The 22,730-nt window shown below is 40.0% G+C and overlaps 1 protein-coding gene across 6 annotated transcripts in view; it reads right to left on the bottom strand.

Annotated features, from left to right (window-relative positions):
- The window catches only part of LOC135198648 (uncharacterized), a 37,363-nt gene extending 14,851 nt beyond the window's left edge, over positions 1–22,512 (bottom strand). Inside the window, exons 1-4 of one of the 6 annotated variants that reach the window (XM_064226431.1) lie at positions 21,793–22,512; positions 12,354–12,699; positions 11,228–11,389; positions 513–662 (exon numbers count right to left, since the gene is read on the bottom strand). In XM_064226431.1, coding sequence (XP_064082501.1) covers positions 513–662; positions 11,228–11,389; positions 12,354–12,689 — 648 coding nt within the window. In that variant the 5' untranslated portion in view covers positions 12,690–12,699; positions 21,793–22,512. Of the gene's footprint in view, positions 1–512; positions 663–11,227; positions 11,390–12,353; positions 12,700–18,855; positions 19,141–21,792 lie in introns of those variants that run through there. The other 5 variants (XM_064226433.1, XM_064226434.1, XM_064226437.1 and 2 more) reach the window with 5 other exon arrangements.
- Between the last annotated feature and the right edge of the window lie 218 nt (positions 22,513–22,730).

The following is a 22,730-nucleotide window of genomic DNA, read 5'->3' as shown; positions in this document are numbered from 1 at the left end:
TTGTTTGTATAGTGTTTTTGCATTGCATGGAACCAGTGGTTATTCAGCAACAGGACCAACAGTTTTATGTGACTTCCGAACCACGTCGAGAATGAACTTCTATCACCAGAAATTCACATCTCTAACCCGAGGTGGCAGGCCAAGACCATACCAATCACACCACAGAGGCACTGCCTGCTATAGGATAACTGCGCTGCACAGCAAAATTTGTCGTATACAAACCATCACATCTAAGATATATACTAAGCCCATTTAGTTTTACCAAGGTAAATAAATTCCTTACCACATACTTTTGTTATGAAACATTTCCACTCCATTAGATCACCAAGTCATGTCTACTATTACCAGGCTGACCAAACAGATTCATTCTTAAACCAAGAACAAACACTGAACCAGAACCAGATTGAAAATACTGGACTAATGAGAACTGACCAAGTAGTTTATGAAAAATGAAATTACGAAAACTAGGTAACTGGGGCTGATCTTACTGGTTCAATAAGCAAGAGACTTACTTGTGTAATGTTAATCTCTCCGCGATACATGAAATTCACCAGTTGAGAAACATGAGCAAACTTCATGTCCTTCAGTATGATGATGGGTGATTTGTCTGGATGTTCCTCAAAAAGCTGTTCAAAGTAACTGCTACATGCTGACAACACCACCTGAAAGGGCAACAATGGATTACAAGAACACCCAGAAAAACTCTAGATCACATTGCATCATTACTTTCAAGGTATGACCCACACTGTCATTTTATGTAGGGTGCCAGTAGACTTATTCTCACTGTATTTCATAGTGGATTTCTGGCAATACATTCTTTAAGAAATGATCAGTTAAGAATGGTCTACAATTTCACATTTTTTTTAAATATTCTATTTCATCATCAAAGATATAAGCATGCTAATGTTCATGTAACATGTAAATCTCTTCAGGGTTACAAGTTCATATTGGACCAATATGAACCTAATACTACGTCAGTCTGGTAATTCTTTACATACACTATAGTACTTCGAAAGTCCACTCCACAGAACTTGGATGGCCTTCACTAAAATAAAAGCTGTTTACAGTGTACCCAAAAGATGGCTTAAATATAAAAGTTTGAGGCACCAAAAAAAATTACTGTATGCTTTAATGCTCGTTAACAGCCTGTAGAAATAAACTACTAAGACTAGCACAATGACTCACTTAAAATCATGCTTTTAAAACTCCTCATCCTCCTGATCAACTTGGCCTAATTTTGACATAAGCATCTTTTCATGAGCTCTATTTCAAAGGGGAACTTCTAGAATTCAGCACTCTCAGCGCCTTCTTCTTCTTTCCCATCGTTATCCCTACATTAAGGGGTTGGTTGCCTGATGCGCCTTCTCCACTCCCCTCCATCAAAGGCATCATCATCCTCCACCAAACCTCTTCTCTCCATATCTTCCTTCACTTCATCTCGCCATCTAATTCTGTCTCCCTCTATACCCAGTTAAATTGTACAGGAGACTTGTTTTACTGTTTTATACATGACATCATCATCCTCCACCACCAAACCTCTTCTCTCCATATCTTCCCTTCACTTCATCTCGCCATCTAATTCTGTCTCCCTCTATACCCAGTTAAATTGTACAGGAGACTTGTTTTATTGTTTTACATGACATCAGCATCTGCCTTCTCTTGAAGGCCCAAGCTGCCACACTTATGAGCACCAAAAATCTTCCATTTCTAAAATGCACAGAAAAACCAACAATTGGTCTTCCTGGATGTCAAAGCTCTTAAATTTAAGAGAATACAGAATATGTATGTAAGTACTTCTTTTAGCAGTGTCATCCATTGCTAAACTTGGATTTTAAGACTTGTAAAGCTGTTTTCCTTAAAAAAAATGATATTGTTATGATACAATAAAGTTTCATACATACTTACCTGGCAGATATATACATAGCTATCGACTCCGTCGTCCCCGACAGAAATTCGAAATTCGCGGCACACGCTACAGGTAGGTCAGGTGATCTACCGGCCTGCCGCTGGGTGGCAGGACTAGGAACCATTCCTGTTTTCTAATCAGATTCTCTCTTCCACCTGTCTCCTGCGGGGAGGCTGGGTGGGTCTTCAATTGTATATATCTGCCAGGTAAGTATGTATGAAACTTTATTGTATCATAACAATATCATTTTCATACACTCAACTTACCTGTCAGATATATACATAGCTGATTGACACCCTTTGGTGGAGGGCAAGAGACAGCTAACTACTGACTAGACAGGTAAACAACATATGTTGTAGGTATTTATAGACCTTGGTTCCTCTGTGTTTCTATACGAAGGGTTGACTTCCTAGCTATTGCATAGGAGTCTGCTTCGTCTCAAGAGCCTTAGCAAGATAGTGATCTGTGGCCAAGAGTTCTTGTGGGTCTACCGATGGGGTCTATCACTTACTCGGTCGAGCCTAATTGGCATTTGTCAATGGGTGCTAATCCGCTTATATGACAACATGCCTATGCCTATTGGCATAACTAAGGAGCGCAACACCGATCCCGATCACATGTTTCTTAACATGAGGGTTCGCGCTAAAATGAAAAAGAGTTATCCCCCAAACTCCTTTCAAACCTCAAAAAAAATCACTGAGTTAAAATAAATTCAACTCATTATTAAAGGATCAGTGTCGGCTCCTTATCCCAGCAACGTATCCGCTGATAAGGTATAAACCAAGAGAGAAGGATCTCCGTAGGTAACTTGAAGTCCTTCGTGTAATGAGCAGTCAACACATAGTTGCATCTCTCATATGTTAAAGCTAATATGTCTTTCCTGACATATTGTTACGAAAAGAACAAGAATTGCAAAAGCTCGCACTTCATGAGCTTTTAAATTCTCAGCTGTTTGAAGGTATCATCAAGTCACTTATGAAGTGCTTTAGAGATCACCATTGTTTCAAAGAAGACTAGGACTTTCTTTGAACTGGATCTCATCTGGATGAAGCCTAGCGTCTGGCTGGCGCCTCGCGCCTGCTGGCGCGAGGAGTATCCTGTTTGGAATACTCCTGCCGCCTGACAGTCGTAAACACTTCTCGAATACTCCTGCCGTCTGGAAGGCGCATCTCGGTCCAAATACTCCTGGCGCCTGTTAGGAGTATTAAGCTCAGAATACTCCTGGCGCTTGGTAGGGCACAATCGCGCTTCGAATACTCCTGGCGCCTGGTAGGAGTAAAAAGTCTAGAATAACTATGGCGCCTGGGAGGAGTATCGAGGTCAGAGTACTCAAGGCGCCTGGCAGGAGTATCTCTTCCCAAATACTCCTGACCTATGGAAGGCGCATCTAGTTCCGAATACTCCTGTGGCTTGGTAGGAGTATCGCTCATGGAATGCACCTTTCGAATGGCAAGTATATTGCGCTTAGGCGGGCGCTATACTCCTATCAGGAGTTCTCTCTTCTCCAGTTGGCTCTTGTTGCTTGGATGAAGATCTGGGCCTAGAACGATCTACAGTAAAGTCAGACTCTTTGCGCCTGGCTCCTAGTTGGCGCCAGACGCTTGGCAGGAGTTACTTCCTTTCTCACTTCTCGCCTGCCTAACGCATCGCTCCCCCCAGAGATGGCCGCTTGTGCGACAACTCCCCTGTAGGGTTCGTCGCGCCCGACAGGAGATCGGTATTTGGATCTCTTAATCGGAAGCCTGTCATCCTTTTTACGAGTAGGCTCTTTAGAAAGTACTCCTACCAAAGACGCTAATTGCTCCTGCACATTCCATCAAAATTTAGTCAAGCTACATCCAGTAACGATAGGAATCTAAAAGTCCGAGAGACAAGTCTTCCTCCGAGGAGGATCCTTATTGAATACTTCCGTTGCTAACGAGTTCTCCTCCTAAATGTTGATGAGTTTTCTCGTTGCAGAAGCTTCCCTATCCTTGCCCGAAGGAAGGGAAGGAGCCTGGAAGCTTAAAGAGATTCTGAGCTGAAATTGGTAGGGCTCCTGATTTCTAGCTCTTGAATGTATCTCTCTGACCCTTTTGGGAAGTAGTTTGGGCCCTCATCGCGTTCCAAAGACTGTCAGTAAACGTTTAAACCTTGTCTTCTTCTGTAGATGACAATGTCAATACATTACCCGGACAACGAAACCTCTATCTGAAAGCGTTGATCCAGGAATAAAAGGCTTTAGTTCTTTTGCCAAACATACTATGCTGGCGCAGAACCATTGTCGAGTCTTCATAGAATTTTTTGATTCCAGATTCTAACGCAAAATTTCACTTTGTCCTCTTGATCGTTTAGGACCAAGAGAAACATTTGATTAGGAGCAGTTCCATCTTGTCGGAACATGGAATCATGAGGCCCAAATTAGGATCCCATTCTAAGTATAATATCTCTTACTATTATCGTATAGAGGTATTGTATAAGATCCCGAAGATCTTAATTCTCTACTATCTCTAATATTCTTTGTCGAGACAGAGTATATCTTTTTACTGTGTTCATTGATAGCATAAAATACCAAGGTGATTCTTCCCTCTGAAAGGGAAGAAAACCATTATGTGGTTCACAGAGGTATCGGAAGAGGACAGTTTCCCTTTCCATCTAGCACGATCTGTAGCAATTCTATGGTCTTTAACATATTTAAAGGAATTATCAAGCTTCCCTTGAAAAATCCTCTCATTCATATTACTTCTGGTCAGTCTGCACGCAGACAGACTCAGAGTGGATAGGTTTTTCAGGTCCAATATTTATAATAGATTCCGATAAAATCTCTACTCTCTTAGAAAAACCTTCCGACACATGTTGAAAGAAGAACGTGACCTCTGTGAATCCAACCTTTTTATTGCCAAAATGATGCATTCATCTTCTTCCTTTGACGCCCATTTATTTTAATATCTGTTAAGAATATATATAACTAGGGGAAAAAAGACTAAAGTTTATTCCCCTATTTAAATTAAAGATGGCGTATCTTGCTACCTCTCTTGTTTCGAGGAAAAGGAAGCAATCTATAAGAAGCTCGCTCATCTTCTGCCTTGCGAAGAGATCTGTGAATACTTTCCGCGGGGTCTGACAACTCTTTCCAATAAATGTTAAATCGTGCTCTGCCAAATTAAAATCCTTTATAATACCGTCACATTGTGGTAAACAGCATTCATCTAGGAAACTCTTGTAAGGATAGTAGGAACGCTGTAATTTAACCACGGTGTGTGCATAAGCTTAACCAGTATCGTATCTTAAGGTGAATTTCCTACTACATTCTTCTTTCCTCGCCGAGGCAGAGAGATATCTTTAGCAAAACGAATACGATGTTATTCATGTTTGCCTAAAAAAATCCCCTCAATTCGTGGTTAAGTCCCTGATTGTAGGGGGAATATACGGTGAAGCATTCGATCCCTTAGGAGAGAGAGATGTAACCAACCGTTCACGACCGAGAACCGGATGGTACTGGATTGGCTCACAATTACAGCGTCCTCATTCACTGCCTGGCTGCATTCATTCTGAGTTGCCAGTTACTCCCTTCAATGAATGGATATAATAAAATTCATTCTCGAGTCTAAGAAAGCTCTCAATAATGCAAATTTAAGCCAAACAACCTTTGTTAAATACCGAAGCTGAGTAGGTATTGTCGTAACAAACTTTTAAGCGAAGTCCTTACTAGGAAAATCCTGTAAGGATATAGATAATTCCGTAGCGAACTAGAAAGGCAACTATGGTATGCGTATATGACTTGTCATTCAGTAGTCGTATACAGCAAGCCTTCTACGACACTTTCTTTCCGACATGCAGAGAAAGAATGGAAATCTTCCTCTCTTCGTTCATTTCGTCAATAATCCCGAATGAGTATTAGTCGAAAGAGATCGCAAATGACAACCGAGGATCGAAGAGAATCTCTCAGCTTTTATTATCTTGGAGATAAGTCCGTATTTTACGCCTTTCTTATCTGGAAGAGCCTCTAATCAATGAATGAGAGCTCGTACGAATCTTGTTCAACTTCCAAACGATTGCCCCTCTTTCTGTAAATGGTTGGTTGCATTATTTTTTAGAAGGAGGATGATTTTAATATCCTCTTACTAATACTGAACTAATTCTCACAATTCTGCTCTATCTTCCATTCCTCAAGTTGGGACAAGATTGAGCAACCGGAGGAGAGCGCTTCCTTTCGAAAGGTGAAGGGCTTTTAGCAGTACCGACTCTAACCTGACAAGGGCTACGGCAGCCTGTGCTACAGTCTTGAGTCCCTGCCTGGAAAAAGCCGAACTTGCTCTTGCCTTTATTGCATTAAGACGATCCTGACAAGGGCAACGGCCGCCTGTGCGACAACTCCCGTCCCTATCAGGAGAAGCCTCGAATGTCTTTCACCTTTCGCCTGGAGGACTCTGGCGGTTGTCAGGCTCTTCTTTTGTAGGAGAAAGTGCCTGGCGCTAAGCAGGAGTATCTTGCCTAGAATACTCCTGGCGCCTGGGAGGAGTATCGCGATCGGAATACTCCTCGTCCTCGGAATACTCCTGGCGCCTGGCAGGAGTATCGCGCTCCGAATACTCCTGGCGCCCTGGGAGGAGTATCGCGATCGGAATACCGGCGCCTCGTCTCGGAATACTCCTGGCGCCTGGTAGGAGTATCGCGCTCGGAATACTCCTGGCGCTGGAGGAGTATCGTGCTCGGAATACTCCCTGGCGCCTGGCAGAAGTATCGCTTTCCTAGGAGGAGTATCGTGATCGGAACACTCCTGGCACCTGGCAGGAGTATCGCGTTCCGAATACTCCTGGCGCCTAGGAGGAGTATCGTGATCAGAATACTCCTGGATCCTAGCAGACGTATCGCGCTTGTATAGTTTTTCTTGTGCGGAAGGTTCCGCGCGCCTGGAAAGTTCCGCTTATCCAGAAAAAGATTTCCGCTTGGAAAGTTCCGAGCGTCTGAAAGGCGATCCTCGCCTGGAAAGTTCTGTACGTCTGGAAGTTTCCGAGTTATTGTCAAATTCCGCTTATGTGAAATGTTCTGCACATTTGGAAAAATATTCCTTCTTGGAAAATTCCAAGAGCCTGGAAGGCGATTCGAATCTGGAATCTTCCGCCTTCTGGAAGGTTCCGCTTGTGCAGAAGGATCCGTGTGCGGAAGGTTCCGATCTCTAGTACACTTGTTCTTGCTTAGAATTTGACAATACTTCCATTCTCGTCCATAGCCCTCCCTTTCTTCTGAATGAGAAGGACTTCCATTTCCGATGACGATCCTGGTTCATAGTGCTTCAGGCGCTTTGCGCCTCTATTCAGGCTCTTCAGGTGCTTTGCGCCTCGTTTCAGGCGCTTTGCGCCTTGTTTCAGACGCTTTAGGCGCATTGAGCCTCGTTACCGGAGCTTCATGCCCGAGGAGCTAGAAGCTTAAAAGTTATAAATATGTGTAATCACTAAACGAGATCCATATAATTCATTCGATCAACAAATATTCTTTAATATCTAATTCGTTATTCTCAGAATAGATATATTTTCATATACACGTACCGATGAGGAATTTATTGAAATAACTATTTCAAACCCCCATGGGATAGAGCCCCCCCCGTCCAGCTGTACGGGGGACGAACCCGGATAGGGCAATGCCTCTACCGCAACTATTATCGAATGATGTCTTCCTTTCTCCGTCTCTTCTGAGGTTCCGATAGCCAGACGAGATATCTTGCATCTTCATTTAATCTACGCCGTTGAATGTTTCTTCTCCTTATTCGTCAAGACGATATAATAAGGGGACATTGAATTAGGATGCCTTTCCAATGGCTATCCCTGGCAGTCTGGGACGTCCTACAGAACCTGCCGAGGGGACGCCTGATCGGTGGGGGTTCTCCATAACCTCCGTACGGCTTTCGACTTTCCTTCTCCTCCGGGCCAGGGAGCTTGGAAGAGGTCTAGGCCTGGGAGCGAGACAGAGCCGATCAGACGCACCCTCTATTGCAATGGGGAACACTATAATCACTTCTTACCTTATAATAGCTCGTATCTTGAGCTACATTCCTTTATCTTCAAATTGCAAATGAATTTGTAGTTTCTGTGAAGTAAGAAGGTGATGAGGAAACAACACTACTAGTACTGTTAATATTCTAACTGCTTGTCAGAACGAGGGCTATTAAAGCTTCTAAAGAAAGCATATCTAGTTCTATGTTTTTCTGACTTCCTCAAATAGGAAGTTACCTTATTTTCCTCAATCAAATTCTAACATTTATTACACTTTATCAATGAATAAATATTTATATTTCCCTTTCTTGCAAACTATGTAATTGTCTACCGAAAACGAAAACTTCGGTAGTTACACATCCTCTATTCTTTGAAAACTTCGAAGTTAATTCATTAAAAAGTTATTAAAAAGTTATTAAAACGTATGCCAAACCACCGATCCAGTACTTCCCTGTAAAAAGTCGGCCCAGAAGATCGATGGCGATGAAACACGAAAATCAAATCAGGAGGGAAAGTAAACATATGTTTACATTCCCAGCGACAGAGAGAATCTGATTAGAAAACGGGAATGGTTCCTAGTCCTGCCACCCAGCGGCAGGCCGGTAGATCACCTGACCTACCTGTAGCGTGTGCCGCGAATTTCGAATTTCTGTCGGGGACGACGGAGTCGATAGCTATGTATATATCTGACAGGTAAGTTGAGTGTATGAAAATAAAAAATAAAAAAAAAATCCAATGTTTATTTACCAATACGACACTCACCCTGATTCTCTTTTATAAACCATTACTAAATAAAATATAAAAATGTTAAAGGAAAATGGGGCTTCAGAATAATAAAATATACCTTATCAATCCCAACTTGTTTTCTAATGATAGTTGCATTAAACTGTATTTCCAATAAGGCTACAAAGAATGGAGTATCGCTGGTGTTCAAAACATTCTATACCCCACTGTAGCTATACATCCTACATTACTTCTACTATAGTATCCAATTTTGAAAGCTTACGCTGTTTCCTGAGACTTGTTCTAATGAATACTGGAATTCTCTTGGAGTTAGGTTCCCAGAGGTTAGGCATCACTGAAGATCTTGATGACCATATGTACCTATGACAAAATACTCATAGACTTGCCTGTCACCTGTTTAATACTTCTGAGTCAAATCCAACTGCGATGGTACCTTAAATCAGTCCGCCACCCTATAACTTACTGCCTGAGTACCAAGAATCTGTCTGCTGATTGCTGGCTAGCCAGACAGGTCAACTTGCTTTCCAGTGTCTACTTTGAGAGGAAAACTACAACCATGAAGAAAACAATCAAGAAACTATCTTTGTATCTGAGAGGTTTAAGTAAGATATGACCTAAGTGTCAGACAGAATATCAACCTAGATTCCCAGCACAACTGTAAATAATTCTTTCAATAATTCTCAGTAAAAAAAAATCTGTAAATCTATATTTTACACACATAGTTAACAGTAAAAATTAAATGCTGTGTTTAATGCCAAATAATGAAGGAAAATAAAATGGGATTATTCCTCTGGACATATTTCCTATATACAGACAGGAGCTGCAAGAAAATCTTAGTTCAGATCTCAAGTGCACAAAAATTTAACCTTAGGTGAGATCTGAGAGATATTATACAACCAATTTGTCAAAAATACTTGTTTAAAACATTTACAAGAAATTGGAAGACTTCAGTTACTGCTATGAACAAATGCAACCTATAAAAACTGCTGTCTCCCTTTGTTGTAAGCAGATGGCATTTACAAATGTTCTTTATAATGATCCACCTACAATGCAGTTCTTACAATGTAGTTTTCTTTAATACATTAGCTTTTCTATGCCAATAGCAACAGGTTTTTGAAGGATCATGTTACCAGCCAAGCCTCTTAACAAGCTACCATTCCGATAATCACTTCTACTTCTCTGCAACCCCTAGAAGCGATACCTAAGTGCTGTAAAACTTTCTGTAACTGCACCAAAGTACATAAATGAAACACTGTTCCTAGCATTTTAGAAATGGAAGACTCGTGATCCTGAGAGGTGTGGCAGCATGGGCCTTCAAGAGGAGGAGGATACTGATTTCACATAAAACAAATCTCGCGTACAATTTAACTGGGCATAGGTTTTGTCTGTATGGTGTTTTTACTTTGCATGGAACCAATGGTTATTCAGCAACGGGACAAACGGCTTTACGTGACCGAACCACGTTGAGAGTGAACTTCTATCACCAGAAATACACATCTCTCACCCCTTAATGGAATGCCCAAGAATCAAACTCGCAGCCAACGAGGTGGCACGCCAACACCATACCAACCACAACACTGAGGCGCTAACTGGGTATAGGTGCTAAGTGCCCTAAATTCTAGAAGTTCCCCTTTGAAATATATCTGCTATGCTGGGCCCAAGCCTTAAACTCTTTTCTGGGTACTATAACTAGTCAGCTTAAGCCGAGATCTGGCCTATGACTTTCCAAACAGATAAAAACACACTATTTCTGATTTTGACCAAAAGTTCAACCACTTCATAACATTTGAAAGGTTTCAACTTTCTGAATGAGGAAGATGTTACAATTGCAAAACCTACAGTACCTTTTGCTTTTATTGCATTTCTTCTTAGAGTGGTTAGAAATAAATCTGGACATTTGGTCCTGCTCTGCTTGTATAAAAAAAAAGAAAAAAAAATTCAATCATAAAAAAAGGAGGCTTTAATAAAATGTAATGGCTCAGAACCAAATAATACTCAGTTTCATTCCACACAAATCTCAAGAAAATTAGGGATGGAAAATTTGATGCTCAAAATATTAGGTGATAACTGAGACCTGCAAAATCTCAAGCCCCACACACATTCACTTCCTTATCAACATGGGCAAGATTGCTGATAAGAAACTCTTCTATTCTTAAGTACCTGTCCTCACTGTTTACTTTAATTCTAAATCCTCACTGTTTACTTTAATTCTAAAGCAAAAGTTTGAAAAGAAAGGCCACTTTTTCTCGTAAGAGCAACCTATGCACAAACAATCTCATTATAATCACATCACTATCAAATGATACAAAAAGATAAAATAATCACAAACAAATTTGACAGAAGTTTCTTCATAAATAACACTTTTGCCACTGAGAAATAATTAGTTCATAGCTGGGACAGAAGTTTCTTCATAAATAACACTTTTGCCACTGAGAAATAATTAGTTCATAGCTGGGATACAAAGTTCATGAGACAAAATTTGACACAAGATCAAGCTTCCCAATCTTTTTTTTGAAAGAAGAAAGGACACATTGAAATCCTCATGGACTCATTGCCACTCAGAAGTTATGAATGTGAATTTGACATGATCCTAAAGACCCCTTACCTTGTGTGCTCTGAGGGACCTGCCTTCGCAGGCCAAAGTGACATCAGTGAAAGACTCAGACTGAAGCAGTCTGTCAAACGCACGCAGGAGATTGGACTGATGATTGTTCCACTTGAGGCAATACTGTTGGTTCGCCATTGCAGACGGGGAATGTGGGGAGTCCTGTGAAGTAAGATGGGTTATTAACACCTCAAAAAACCAAGTTCACAGGCCTTGTCGACACCAGAGTTCACAGTATTTTTATACCTCGTACAAAAAAATTCAACTGGTTTAGATTATCTCAGAGGCAGAGAGCAGCAAAAGCAGTGATGGCAGATTAATGATCTTTTAGTGTACAAATGTGTTTGTGAATGTGTGTGCTGTGCGAATACTCGTGTCCACTGTTTTCCTTCAAAACAGATCAATTTTTAAAACACTCACAGAAGCTGCAAGTTGTAGAAGCAAAACTTTTAGATAGGAAGTACAGTACTGTATACATTTTTCAGATGGATGGTTCAAAGCATGCACAATTAATTTTTGCATTTTACCTGTAAGACGAATTCTTAATGGCAGTGCATTTGGTTACAATGCTAATATTTGTCTAGGGTGTATAACATATTGAAAATATTTTTGAAAATTAATGCAGTATAGCAACCAATTGCATCTAAATACATTTATAGGGAATTGCAAGTATACTTATGCTGAACAAATATCAATCAGTTTGCCCTTTAAATGCAATAATAACCATATTCAGTCACCCTACTCAATACAGTATGACACAGATCCCTATCTTCCACAATGACACACAATCAAGTAGGCCAAAAATCATCAATGACAACAGGAGGTAGCTACTACTGTACATTAAATTTTCTTAAGACATGCGTTCATTATTGATCACAATCATGACAAACAAAAAACTTCATAGGAATAACATCCAAGGTCACAAACATTTACTTGTTCCTTCTTTTCCTGCAGAAAAGGCAAAAGCTGCAACAACAGCACTTGCAGGACTCAGCTGAGTGCCTGGTGAACGAAAAGCGAGGTGTTCCAAGCATTTGTTGGTGGCGAGAAATGTGTCTCAGAAAGCGGATTTTGCAACTTGCTTTGATATATTCCCCACAGTGGTCTGGATTGGACAGTCACTAACCTTACTATCAACAAGAACATTTTCCGTTTTCCACGAAGGAGAGAGGTGGGAAGAGGTATCCTCTATATTGGGCTGTGGCATGGCATACTCAGAAGGATCGTTACAGCTCATGCTAGCTGGCAAAGGACCCTCAGACCCTTCTAGGTCAGGCTTGGGACTTTCATAGCCCGGAATGCACTTCCTCAAGTGCCTCCGCAGTCTATCGACTTTGGCACTGACTCTTTGTTTGCAATGGTTACAGATCACCACATAGTGCTTTTCATCTGTCCAGCGCTTACTAAAGTGCCACCACACTGAATCACTCCGTCTTCCAGCTTTACCTTCTCGGAAGCTCATGTTGCATACGCTAAAAGACAAATAGTTTTCAGTGAGAATCAAGCCTCATCACCAGTGGAACATTTTCTATGTGCCACAGCCATGAGAAATCATTGAGATACAGATACTAAATCAATACTATTCATAAACATAAAACTGTCACAAAATAAATAACACGCAAAGTTTATTGTTATCGTAAAAAATCCCACCTAGGACATGGGACCCATTCATTTTAACTGTTGGGGAGTGGTATGATACAGTGTACTCAATTCTTGAAGGATTTCTGCTTGGTGTAATCATTCAGTTATGTCTAAAATTCCAAAACTTGAAATGGTAACACAAAGAATCTTCAAAATTGATTTATTCTCAATCAGAAAAACACATGGACTCATCTTCTGGCTACTGACTAGCTAAGCAAATTTCATCCCAAATTGTTTCAGCTGTTGAAAATGAAGTTATGCCCATGGCCCCTGTAAATTATGTCATGCTTTAAAACTTATGTTAATGTAGTAGGAAAACATGTTGGTTAACCCATCAACACATTAGTAGCCAAAACTACAGTTTGTACAAGTTACCAATTATATTAAGTGAGCCACCTTTCTGGTGAGGGCAAAATGTAGTATTAAGAGGCTCGCTGACTGTCAATCAAAAATGGAAATATAAAGTTAGATGTCAATGCAGTACGTATCTCCAAATACGTAATGATAAAACTCTGAAGTCTACATAGAAACCAGACTTCTGAGGAACTTGTACTCGTGAGGGGTGGGTGAAGAGTTCTGGACGAAGAGCAAGAAAATTATGGAACAATTTGAATGGTCGACTATGCCACAGTCAACTTGAAGGTATAAAACAACTCGCTAAACCAGTACTATGTGATACCACACAGCAATGTTTTATTGAAATATGACCAGTCTAATAAAATACATATTAAAACAAATGCTCAATTCAAATGATTCAAAGTAAAAGACATTCACTTATAATCAAGCAGCTCAAAATCATAATGAATAAAATAACCATCTCTCCACATGCAAAATTAATATAACTGGCAACAATTAACACGGATAGAATAAAGATGAACCTGAAAATAAATTTGCCAGAAGTCTTGAACAAACCATTCTCACTATCAAAGACAAACAGAACTAATAACATCACCCGTTCACTTCTTTTCACGTTCATACACCACTATCTATATCCAATTTGTCAAACATAACTGTCTGGATCACTTCTGACGCACGGACAGCATCCAAAAATTCATCTGTAATTGTTCACGGTATGTTCCTTATTTTAATGTTTTTATTTTTAACCATAGTAATATATCTTATTACAAGTGCGTGCTCTGCTTTAAAATGACAGCAGAATGCATTTCATAGCAGGAATCATAACTTCAGTGTGCAAAACATGAAACTGTTTCACCCGGATCTGGTTCTGGAACAGGGCTTCCTAAGACCTAGTGAGTCACAGACAGACAGCATTTTGGCATACATAAAGTCATCGTGAACAGACACGTACTACAATCCCACATCTAAACCTGCAAAAGATTTTCCAATAAGCACTATACGAGCCACAACTTCTCTTATCAACTGGTGCCCTTGAAATACTCTATGTTATCACTAATACCAAGCTGTTTTATGGTTCAATTCATTTCAACAATGAATTCTTCAAAGAAGTTTGAGATATTTCTCATTAAGCCACCAATTACCATGTATCCTGGTTAACTGAAATTGTGCTGTACAAACAAAAAATCAGTTCCAAAAGACCATTGATGGAGACCTATTTCAGTACACCACAATTGACTTGCACAGTCCATATGATATTGATGATGCAATATCCAGTTCATTTTATCGGTTTTGGGATGACCCTCTTCCCCAACTACTTATATACTGAAGTAATAACTCTTGCTTTTCTCAAACACTTTCTCAGAAAACCACATTTTGTAGCATCCTTATTTTAGAAGAAACACATTTTTGAATGAGTACACATCACTACTTCAAACCAGTGAGAATCACAGATATTCTGAGAAGGCAGAAGTCTGGGATAATATATCAGAAGTCTGTGCCCACAAGCCTACTGATCTTAGACACAACCACTACAGCTACCAAGCATCCAGTTCTACATGGTACTATCTGTGTTACTCGTTTCTAGATTAATTTGCATAAAACAAATCTAGACTATGCTATGTACAATTTCCTGAGAAAGGCATTCAATTTTTACGTCATCTTTTCCTAGATATAGCTGACAAACCTCGTTGGCAGTCCCCAGACTTGCACATTTCCCATCCAAGGTTGAAATGATTTGCTATGGGATAAATTTTAAACATACACCATCATACATAATAATGATTCTAGGGCTTATGAACTGACAACAACAACAGGAGCTGCTAAGAATATTTGTAACAATTTATACCAAACAAGACTTGCAATAAAAAAAGCTAATGAAGACAACAATGCTAATCACATCTTTTCTAAATTGAGAGATGTGGAATGTTTACAAGTTAATATATATATATATATATATAATATATTATATATATATATCTATATCTATATACTATTATATATATATATTATATATATATACCGTAATATATATATATACTATATATACATATATATATATATATATATACCTATATATATATATATATAATATATATATATATATATATATATATATATATATATATATATATATATATATATATATATATATATATACTGGTATAACTGACTATAAATAGCCCCTGCAGTTCACCCTTGCTATTTATAAGAGGTATAACTGACAATGCCGTAAGATAACCTATCAGAAATGGCTTACACCATTTAGATATGGAAGTTGTGGGAAATCTCAACAATATGAAATCAGCTTCAGCCAACAAAATCCAAGCCTACACAGACACATGCTATAATTATATATAATATAAAAAATTAATCCTGTCAATTACACCAAAGAAATATCTATGGACAAGCCACCAAAAACTTAGACACCTAATATACATAAACAGGCCTACCACAAAAAATACTTCAGGACCTTTTTCTGAATATTATGCTAATGTTTAATAGAAAGTTAACCTTGAAACTGACTACAAAGAGCCATCTCATATGACTACAGTACTATGAGAAACCACAAGTGAAGATACGTGGAATTTGGCTACATTTAATTTGCAAATGTCTTGCTGTCCAAACAGGAAGTGCATTATACATTACCTATTGCTTTGTGCAATAGGCAATGTGTTACATAAATTAATGCTTTCTGCAATGGGCAGTGTGTTACATAAACTTTTGCTTCTGCAATGGGCAATGTGTTACATAATCTCAGCCTTTCTGCAATGGTCAATGTGTTATACAACCTCATGCATTGTGCAATCGGCAACGTATTACAAAAGTTAATGTTTTTTGCAATGGGCAATGTTTTGCATAACCTTATGCTTTCTGTGATGGGGCATTATGTTAATAACCTGACACTCTGCAATGGGCATTGTTGCATACCCTAATGTTTTCTGCAATGGGCAACGTGTTACGTAACCTGATGCTGTGTGTAATTGGCAACCTGATTGCTTTCTGCAATTAGCAATGTGTTAAATAACCTGATTCTTTCTGCAATAAGCAGTATGTTACATACCCTAATGCTTTCTGCAATGGGCAATGTGTTACATAACCTAATGCTTTCTGCAATGGACTTCTGTTACATAAATTGATGCTTTCTGCAACTGGCAATGTGTTATATGACCTGATGCTTTTTGCAATGGACAGTGTGTTATATAAATTAATGCTTTCTGCAATGAGCAATGTGTTACATGACCTGATGCTTTCTGCAATTGGCAGTGTCCCCCATAAATTAATGTGTTATAAATAATATATTAATGATTTCTGCAATTGGCAATGCATTGCATAATCTGATTCTTCCTGCAATGGTCAGTGTATTACAAAACTTCACGCTTAACCTGGTGCATTCTCTGATGGGTAAGGTACCATTACATAATGGGAACAAATGGTTATTGAATTTGAAATTTCAATTGCAAAATACTTGTTCCTTCTTTACCCAACTGTTGTGTGTTGTTTTAGTACAGTACCCTGAAAAATTTCAACGAAACTACCTTTTCAATACCTATTTGAGTGGCTACAAGATTTAGGAATGCTTTCCCACACATCAACCCTACAATGAATGTCTTCAAATAATTACTAGAAACAGAATGACAATGCTTCTGGACTGGATCAATCAATGTTTCTCCAGGCTAGCAACAGGTGTAACTTGACCGTGGCCATGGAGAATTGCCATCTTGCCATGAAAAGATGGCAGAGTAATAACAATCATCTAATTCAAGCTAACCCAGGCCCCGCAATATGAATGAATTCCTGAATGAACAAACAACATCCAAAACGCAGAGAACATTAAGTACATTTGTTGATGAGTTTTCCAACAGTAACATAAAACTAGGCCATAATAAAACATCAAATTACTTTGGATGTGTAGTCTGCCGTATAAACAAGACCAAAAATAAAAGAGACATCTTCCATCCCCCACGGACCCAAGCCAACTAATCCATGGTTAGGTTTCATAGGCCTAAATCTCCCTCTTCCTTGCTATCACATACACTCTCTCACTGCCATTTCATTACCCTTAATCTTTCTTAAACGATTGTAAACGTGTTGAATTACTGAGAAAACTATCTAAAGCTGTGAAATGTTTTACCAGTACGTATGTACGTGTATTTCAAAACAATGTCATTCCATTTCAGCATGATAGTATGACTGATACTCATGTTTATTCGGAATTAAATCATTTCCATGGCACATCTGTAACCTAGATAACGGAGAAAAATTAGAAATCTATTCTGAATTGAATCATTTCCATGGCACATCTATAACCTTCTAGAAAAAGGAGAAATACTTAAAAAATGAAGAACTGTTATCTAGCACAGTTACTGTTTCAAAATTCAATCTACAGTTTTCTTGTTGAAATGATAATGCACTACTGGTACAATATCTAGTTATTCATCATAACTAGAATGACAGGTTAACCTGCAACTGAGCTAACTCCTCCGTGGTCCAGAACTTCCAAAATAAACAACAACACAACAACGGTGAAGGGGACCTTTGTGGAGAGTCATGCACAACTCAAAGCATATACTGTACTAGCTCCACATTAGATAAATGGAGTTCATGACATTCTTGACACAACAAAATATAGCTTTTAATTACAGCCCTGACTATCACCACTGACAATTTCTATATCTGGGTCTAAACCTGTCAAAATGCTTTTGTAAAGCAATTACAAATGTCTGCACTCTCCTTCAACAACTCAATTTTCACTCGTCCTTAAACAAAAGTCGGGTTACTTTTGCGATTCCAAGAGGTTCCATGATCAGGTGCTCTTGTAAAAAGCAACACTGCGAGGAAACTGTTGGTTTACGGTTTCAAAATTCAAAATATTCAAAATTATTTTGTATCAATTACTTTACTACAATTACTGCTTGTCAAGTATTTCAGGTCAGCAAAATATAACTGAAAATATTTTTTAATAGAAAACACAAGTTAAATTTTATTTAAATAAAAACACAATTACATTTAATTGAAAAAGTACAAATCCTTTACGTCAAGAGTGAGAGTGAGTGGTTCTCTTGGTTATAAATACGCCTGAACGCCTAATAAACCAGAAGACTTGCAAATTTTATATTGAACTTGTTGAATTTTATAATAAACTTCATAGCAAAAGCACCAACCTGATGAAGGTCACTTTCTACGAGCAGACTGTTGCAAAGATTTCTTTCTCTGAAAGGAGGAGGACTGAATCTCAGTCAAACTATGACATAGGTAACCAGAATTCTTTCTTTAAACAAGTGCTCTCCAACATATCTGATTCTCACTAGCTTAAGCGGTGTAATAACAGTATGTACACTAGCATCAAAGAAAGCAGTAAACGAAATGCTAAAACAATAAGTTTGATGCAGTATTCAAAAACCAATTGACGACCGAAAACCTATGTATCCACTTCAAAATATATCAGAAAACACCTCATGCACTGTAATTATTTTCAACTTCATGATTCAGAGTGAAAAATTCACAAAAGTTCAAAAAAATAAAAAGTTAATGAAATATGCAATCCACACAATTAAATCATTCAATATTCCACCCACACTCAATAAAAAGTTAACCCTTTTGAAGTGATCCTCATATTTTGCAATCCTTACCTCTACTGCAATTTCAACTTCCTTGCAAAAATGCAAGTCAGCATTAGGGAAGGTCAGGTCAGATACCTCAACACACTTCACTGAGTCACATAACACAGCAATGTTTGTAGTAACTTTGGTCACATTTTTGGTCACATAGTATTTTGTTCCACTGAATATCATTGACTATCTTTTTCACTGTTACAGGCTCCAAATTATCCTCAGAGAACGACACACCAAATTTTCCTGGTTCCTTCAGCAGAAAATTAGGTCGAGAGAAGTGTTTAAACTCCTTAAATTAGGCATCTGGGGGAAAGAAAATGAAACCTGAAGTGATGTCGATAAGTTAACTTGCCTATCCCATCTTGGAGGGAATCTCACCTCTTGACCTGATGTAGAATCCAAAGTGACCTAATTCAACTTCAGAGCACTTAGTATCACTTTTCTTGTAAATGAGGAAAACACTTTTCTTTTCCTGTCGACAATGAAATGAATCTTTTGTTCCTGCGCTCTCTAGTTCCAAATTCAAATGTCTCTTTCGATATACTGGAATTTTTAAAGGACAGTAATCTGAACACCCACGGAAGAATGAATACCTGGAGCACGTTGTTACCAACAATGGGAATTCACAAGATAGTATTAAAATATTGTCAGGGTGGAAATTATGTTTAAAAAATGAAATAAATAGTATTAAAAGTAAATGAACACAAATAACAATCCACAATGCAATATTACAAGGTGGCCCACTGCAATGCCAAAAAAAATCTCATCCACATCTCATTAAGAACAATGCTATTTAACTTTTAGTTCTACAAAAATTTCTTTGGCTACCACTTTTTCATATTATAATTCTTTCAGAGCCGACTTAATAAACAGAATAGCCAACCACTTGGTTTCTACAAAAACCCTATTGCAAAGAGCTAAATCACTCAGTCCAAAAAACTTTTACGACATTAGAACAAGGCTAGCCTAACCTAAGCCTGCAACACGACTTAGAAAGCAAAACAGTTGGAATATTGGCATCTTACAAGCTTTCCACAGAATGACAAACCACAATTCTAACTTTGCATTACAGCAATGGCTATATCAGGGGTGCCTAACGACAGGTCAACACAGACTAAAAGAAATTCTTTGCGAGGTCACCACGGTCAACACTGACTTAACTGCTCGCTAATTGTCCTTACTGGCGTCACTGAACTGTGCAAAGACCCGGTTAGCCTAGGGAAAAGCGAGGGGCCTACCAATGACCATATAGCCAAGGGGTCCTTCCTTGCACTTCACAAAAGTCACTTCCTGCACAAAAGCCTTTCACCTTCGCCAAATCAAACATCCAGACTCGGCTATGCCTCGCAATTCTCCCTACACTTCCCCTGGGGGTGTAAAACTTCCACAAACCACAAATGCCCGGCCAAGGGCACGGGCCATTTAGCCAAGCAACACAGGCTAAATGCCCGGGGGTAGCACCAGACATGGCCCTTCCACACAAAAAGGACTTCTCAATTCACGGCCCTTCTGCAGGTTACTACACTCGTGACACACGCCCTAGGACTCACTTCAGAACACTGCCCAACAACAGTGTCACCAAGGTCAAAACACCAGGAGGGCATTGTGTGTGACCTCTGTCCCCGGGCCATGCAAAACATTCCAGGGCCGCCCCCTTGAGGCCCGCATCGAGTCCCAGGTGGTGGAAGGGCCGAAAACTCATCCAGGTGCACACTGACCTATGACAGGGCTTGGCAAAGTAGGCCACCAAATGGGGTGGAGGGAGCGTGAGTAGGGGGGGGGGGGGAGGGAGGAGGAACCACAACACAAAACACCTTGACTGAAGAGGCAGGATGCTGATGATCCTGCTGGTGGTGGTGCTACTCCTATAACAGTCGCCGAAGGAATGACATTAAAAAATGATTATATGACACTCGAAACATCATTAAATATATAATTAAAATACATTGACTTCCAGGATCAGTTTTCCACACTTGTGACGTTCGTTTAGGCGACAATACATTAGCGACATACTTCCTGAAGGAGGTAGCTAGATAGAATAGGGTGGGGGTCATTTTACGACAAAACCTACGTCAGGAATCCTCCTCCCCCTCCAACTCCTACTCGCGTAGGCTTTCCGAAACGAGAGAAATCCTGTCTCGTACGAGAGAGAGAGAGAGAGAGAGAGAGAGAGAGAGAGAGAAATAGGCCTATAGGATAGGCCCAATGGCCAAGCCTACCCCATGGGCGAGAGAGCAAGCGTATATGTAAAGTGGCGAAGTTACTATGACACATCCTCTTTAACAATGACTCACTTATTCACAAGGCACTCACCAGGAGCCGGTCTCTCTCTCTCTCCTCTTTCTCACACACACACTCTCTCTTTATCTTTCTCTCTCTCACACACACAAACACACTAACAGTCTCCATCTCTCTCTCTCTCTCTCTCTCACTCACTTCCCAAAGTTTGCGTGAACTTCTGCATACGAAAAATCTCGAAGAAAAAGTAAAAAGATGAAAATAAAAAAACTCCACCACTCGTGGGAAACTTTTGCCACACTGAAATTCTAAGTTTTCTTTTCGAGTTATTTTTTCGAAATTATTATATTTTTTGGAAAAAGGGGTGAAGGGGCTGGGGATTGAAAAGGGCACACAAGACAGACACGGACAGTGACAGACAGACACACGGACAGACAGCGTGGGGCTTTCTGAACCCCCTCCTGCTGCTGCTTCTTGGAAAGTTGGAGAAGCAGAAGCGTGGTGTTGGAGGAGGAGATGTTGTTGGAGTTGGAGGAGGAAGAGGAGAGGAGGAGGGCTCTGCTGTGTTGGTGGCCCTCCCGGCCCAAAGTTATTTTTAGTAGTCGAATTTGGGCTTTTTAGAAAAATTCGGGGGGCGGTCAATGGGAGCGAGGTTTTCACTAATATTTTTTTCTCTCTCTTTTCAGTTTTCGGCGTGACAGGGCCACGATATCATACCTTAGGAGACATAAATAGCGAGGAGGAGGAGAGGAGAGAGATCCACCGCTGGTGCCTCCGCCGCCGCCGCCGTCCGCCGCGCGACCTCAGGAGTAGAAGAAGAAATTCGATTAATCGTCAAGTCCTTTCATTTTCCTGTTTTTTTCGTTTTTGGGTCGAAAGAGTTATACTCGCTGGCGAGGGTCACACTCACTCACTCTCACACACCGCCCTCTTTTTTTTTCAGACGCCTATTTCATCACTGGCCGCGTTCTTATCCTTCGGCAAACACACCCACATGATCCGAAAGGACACGACGCTCTCCTCCTACCTTGGACCTCGTCACTATGGCGCCTTTCGGATTTTATTTAGATAATTTTTTGTTCAAAAATATTCCGAACGACCGTCCCCCTGACGGCCGCCAACGCAACTACCTCCCGCCCATCTCCGCCACACGCATGATTATGGTTTTGAATTCCAGACGCCCACTTCTTATTCTAAACTGTCGCCTTTTGGACGCGGCGCGACTTCATGCGGACATATTCGAGGACACGTCTCATGAATTCAGCGGCCGAATTCGAAACGGGAGGAAATTCTCGGTTGCACGACACGTTTTCCCTCTCCCGGCAGCGACATGCGGCCAGCCAGCTGATTTGAGCCAAAGCTAAAGAACTGCACCAAATTTCATCGCAGATGGCGATTTGGGACACGATGACTTCGTCAGCACTTCCAAATGAACATATATGGACCACCAAAAACCCTCCCAACAAAATGTCCAAAGCGAAACAGGCCGCAAAAATGCCGGCGCGAAAAACATAACTTGGCGACCGCGTCTTAGCTCTTTGCGGAAAGGGGGTTTGGGAGTTGACGGGCGAAGGGGGGTGGGGGTTTGAGGGGGGGAATAATAAATTTTTATATGGCCTCTGTGCCTCAGATAATGGAGAACGCCGGCATTCCAT

This window comes from Macrobrachium nipponense, chromosome 22, assembly GCF_015104395.2.
Source record: "Macrobrachium nipponense isolate FS-2020 chromosome 22, ASM1510439v2, whole genome shotgun sequence".
NCBI lineage: Eukaryota > Metazoa > Arthropoda > Malacostraca > Decapoda > Palaemonidae > Macrobrachium > Macrobrachium nipponense.
The sequence above is the reverse complement of the archived record's forward strand: the minus strand, read 5'-3'. Positions and strand labels throughout refer to the sequence as shown.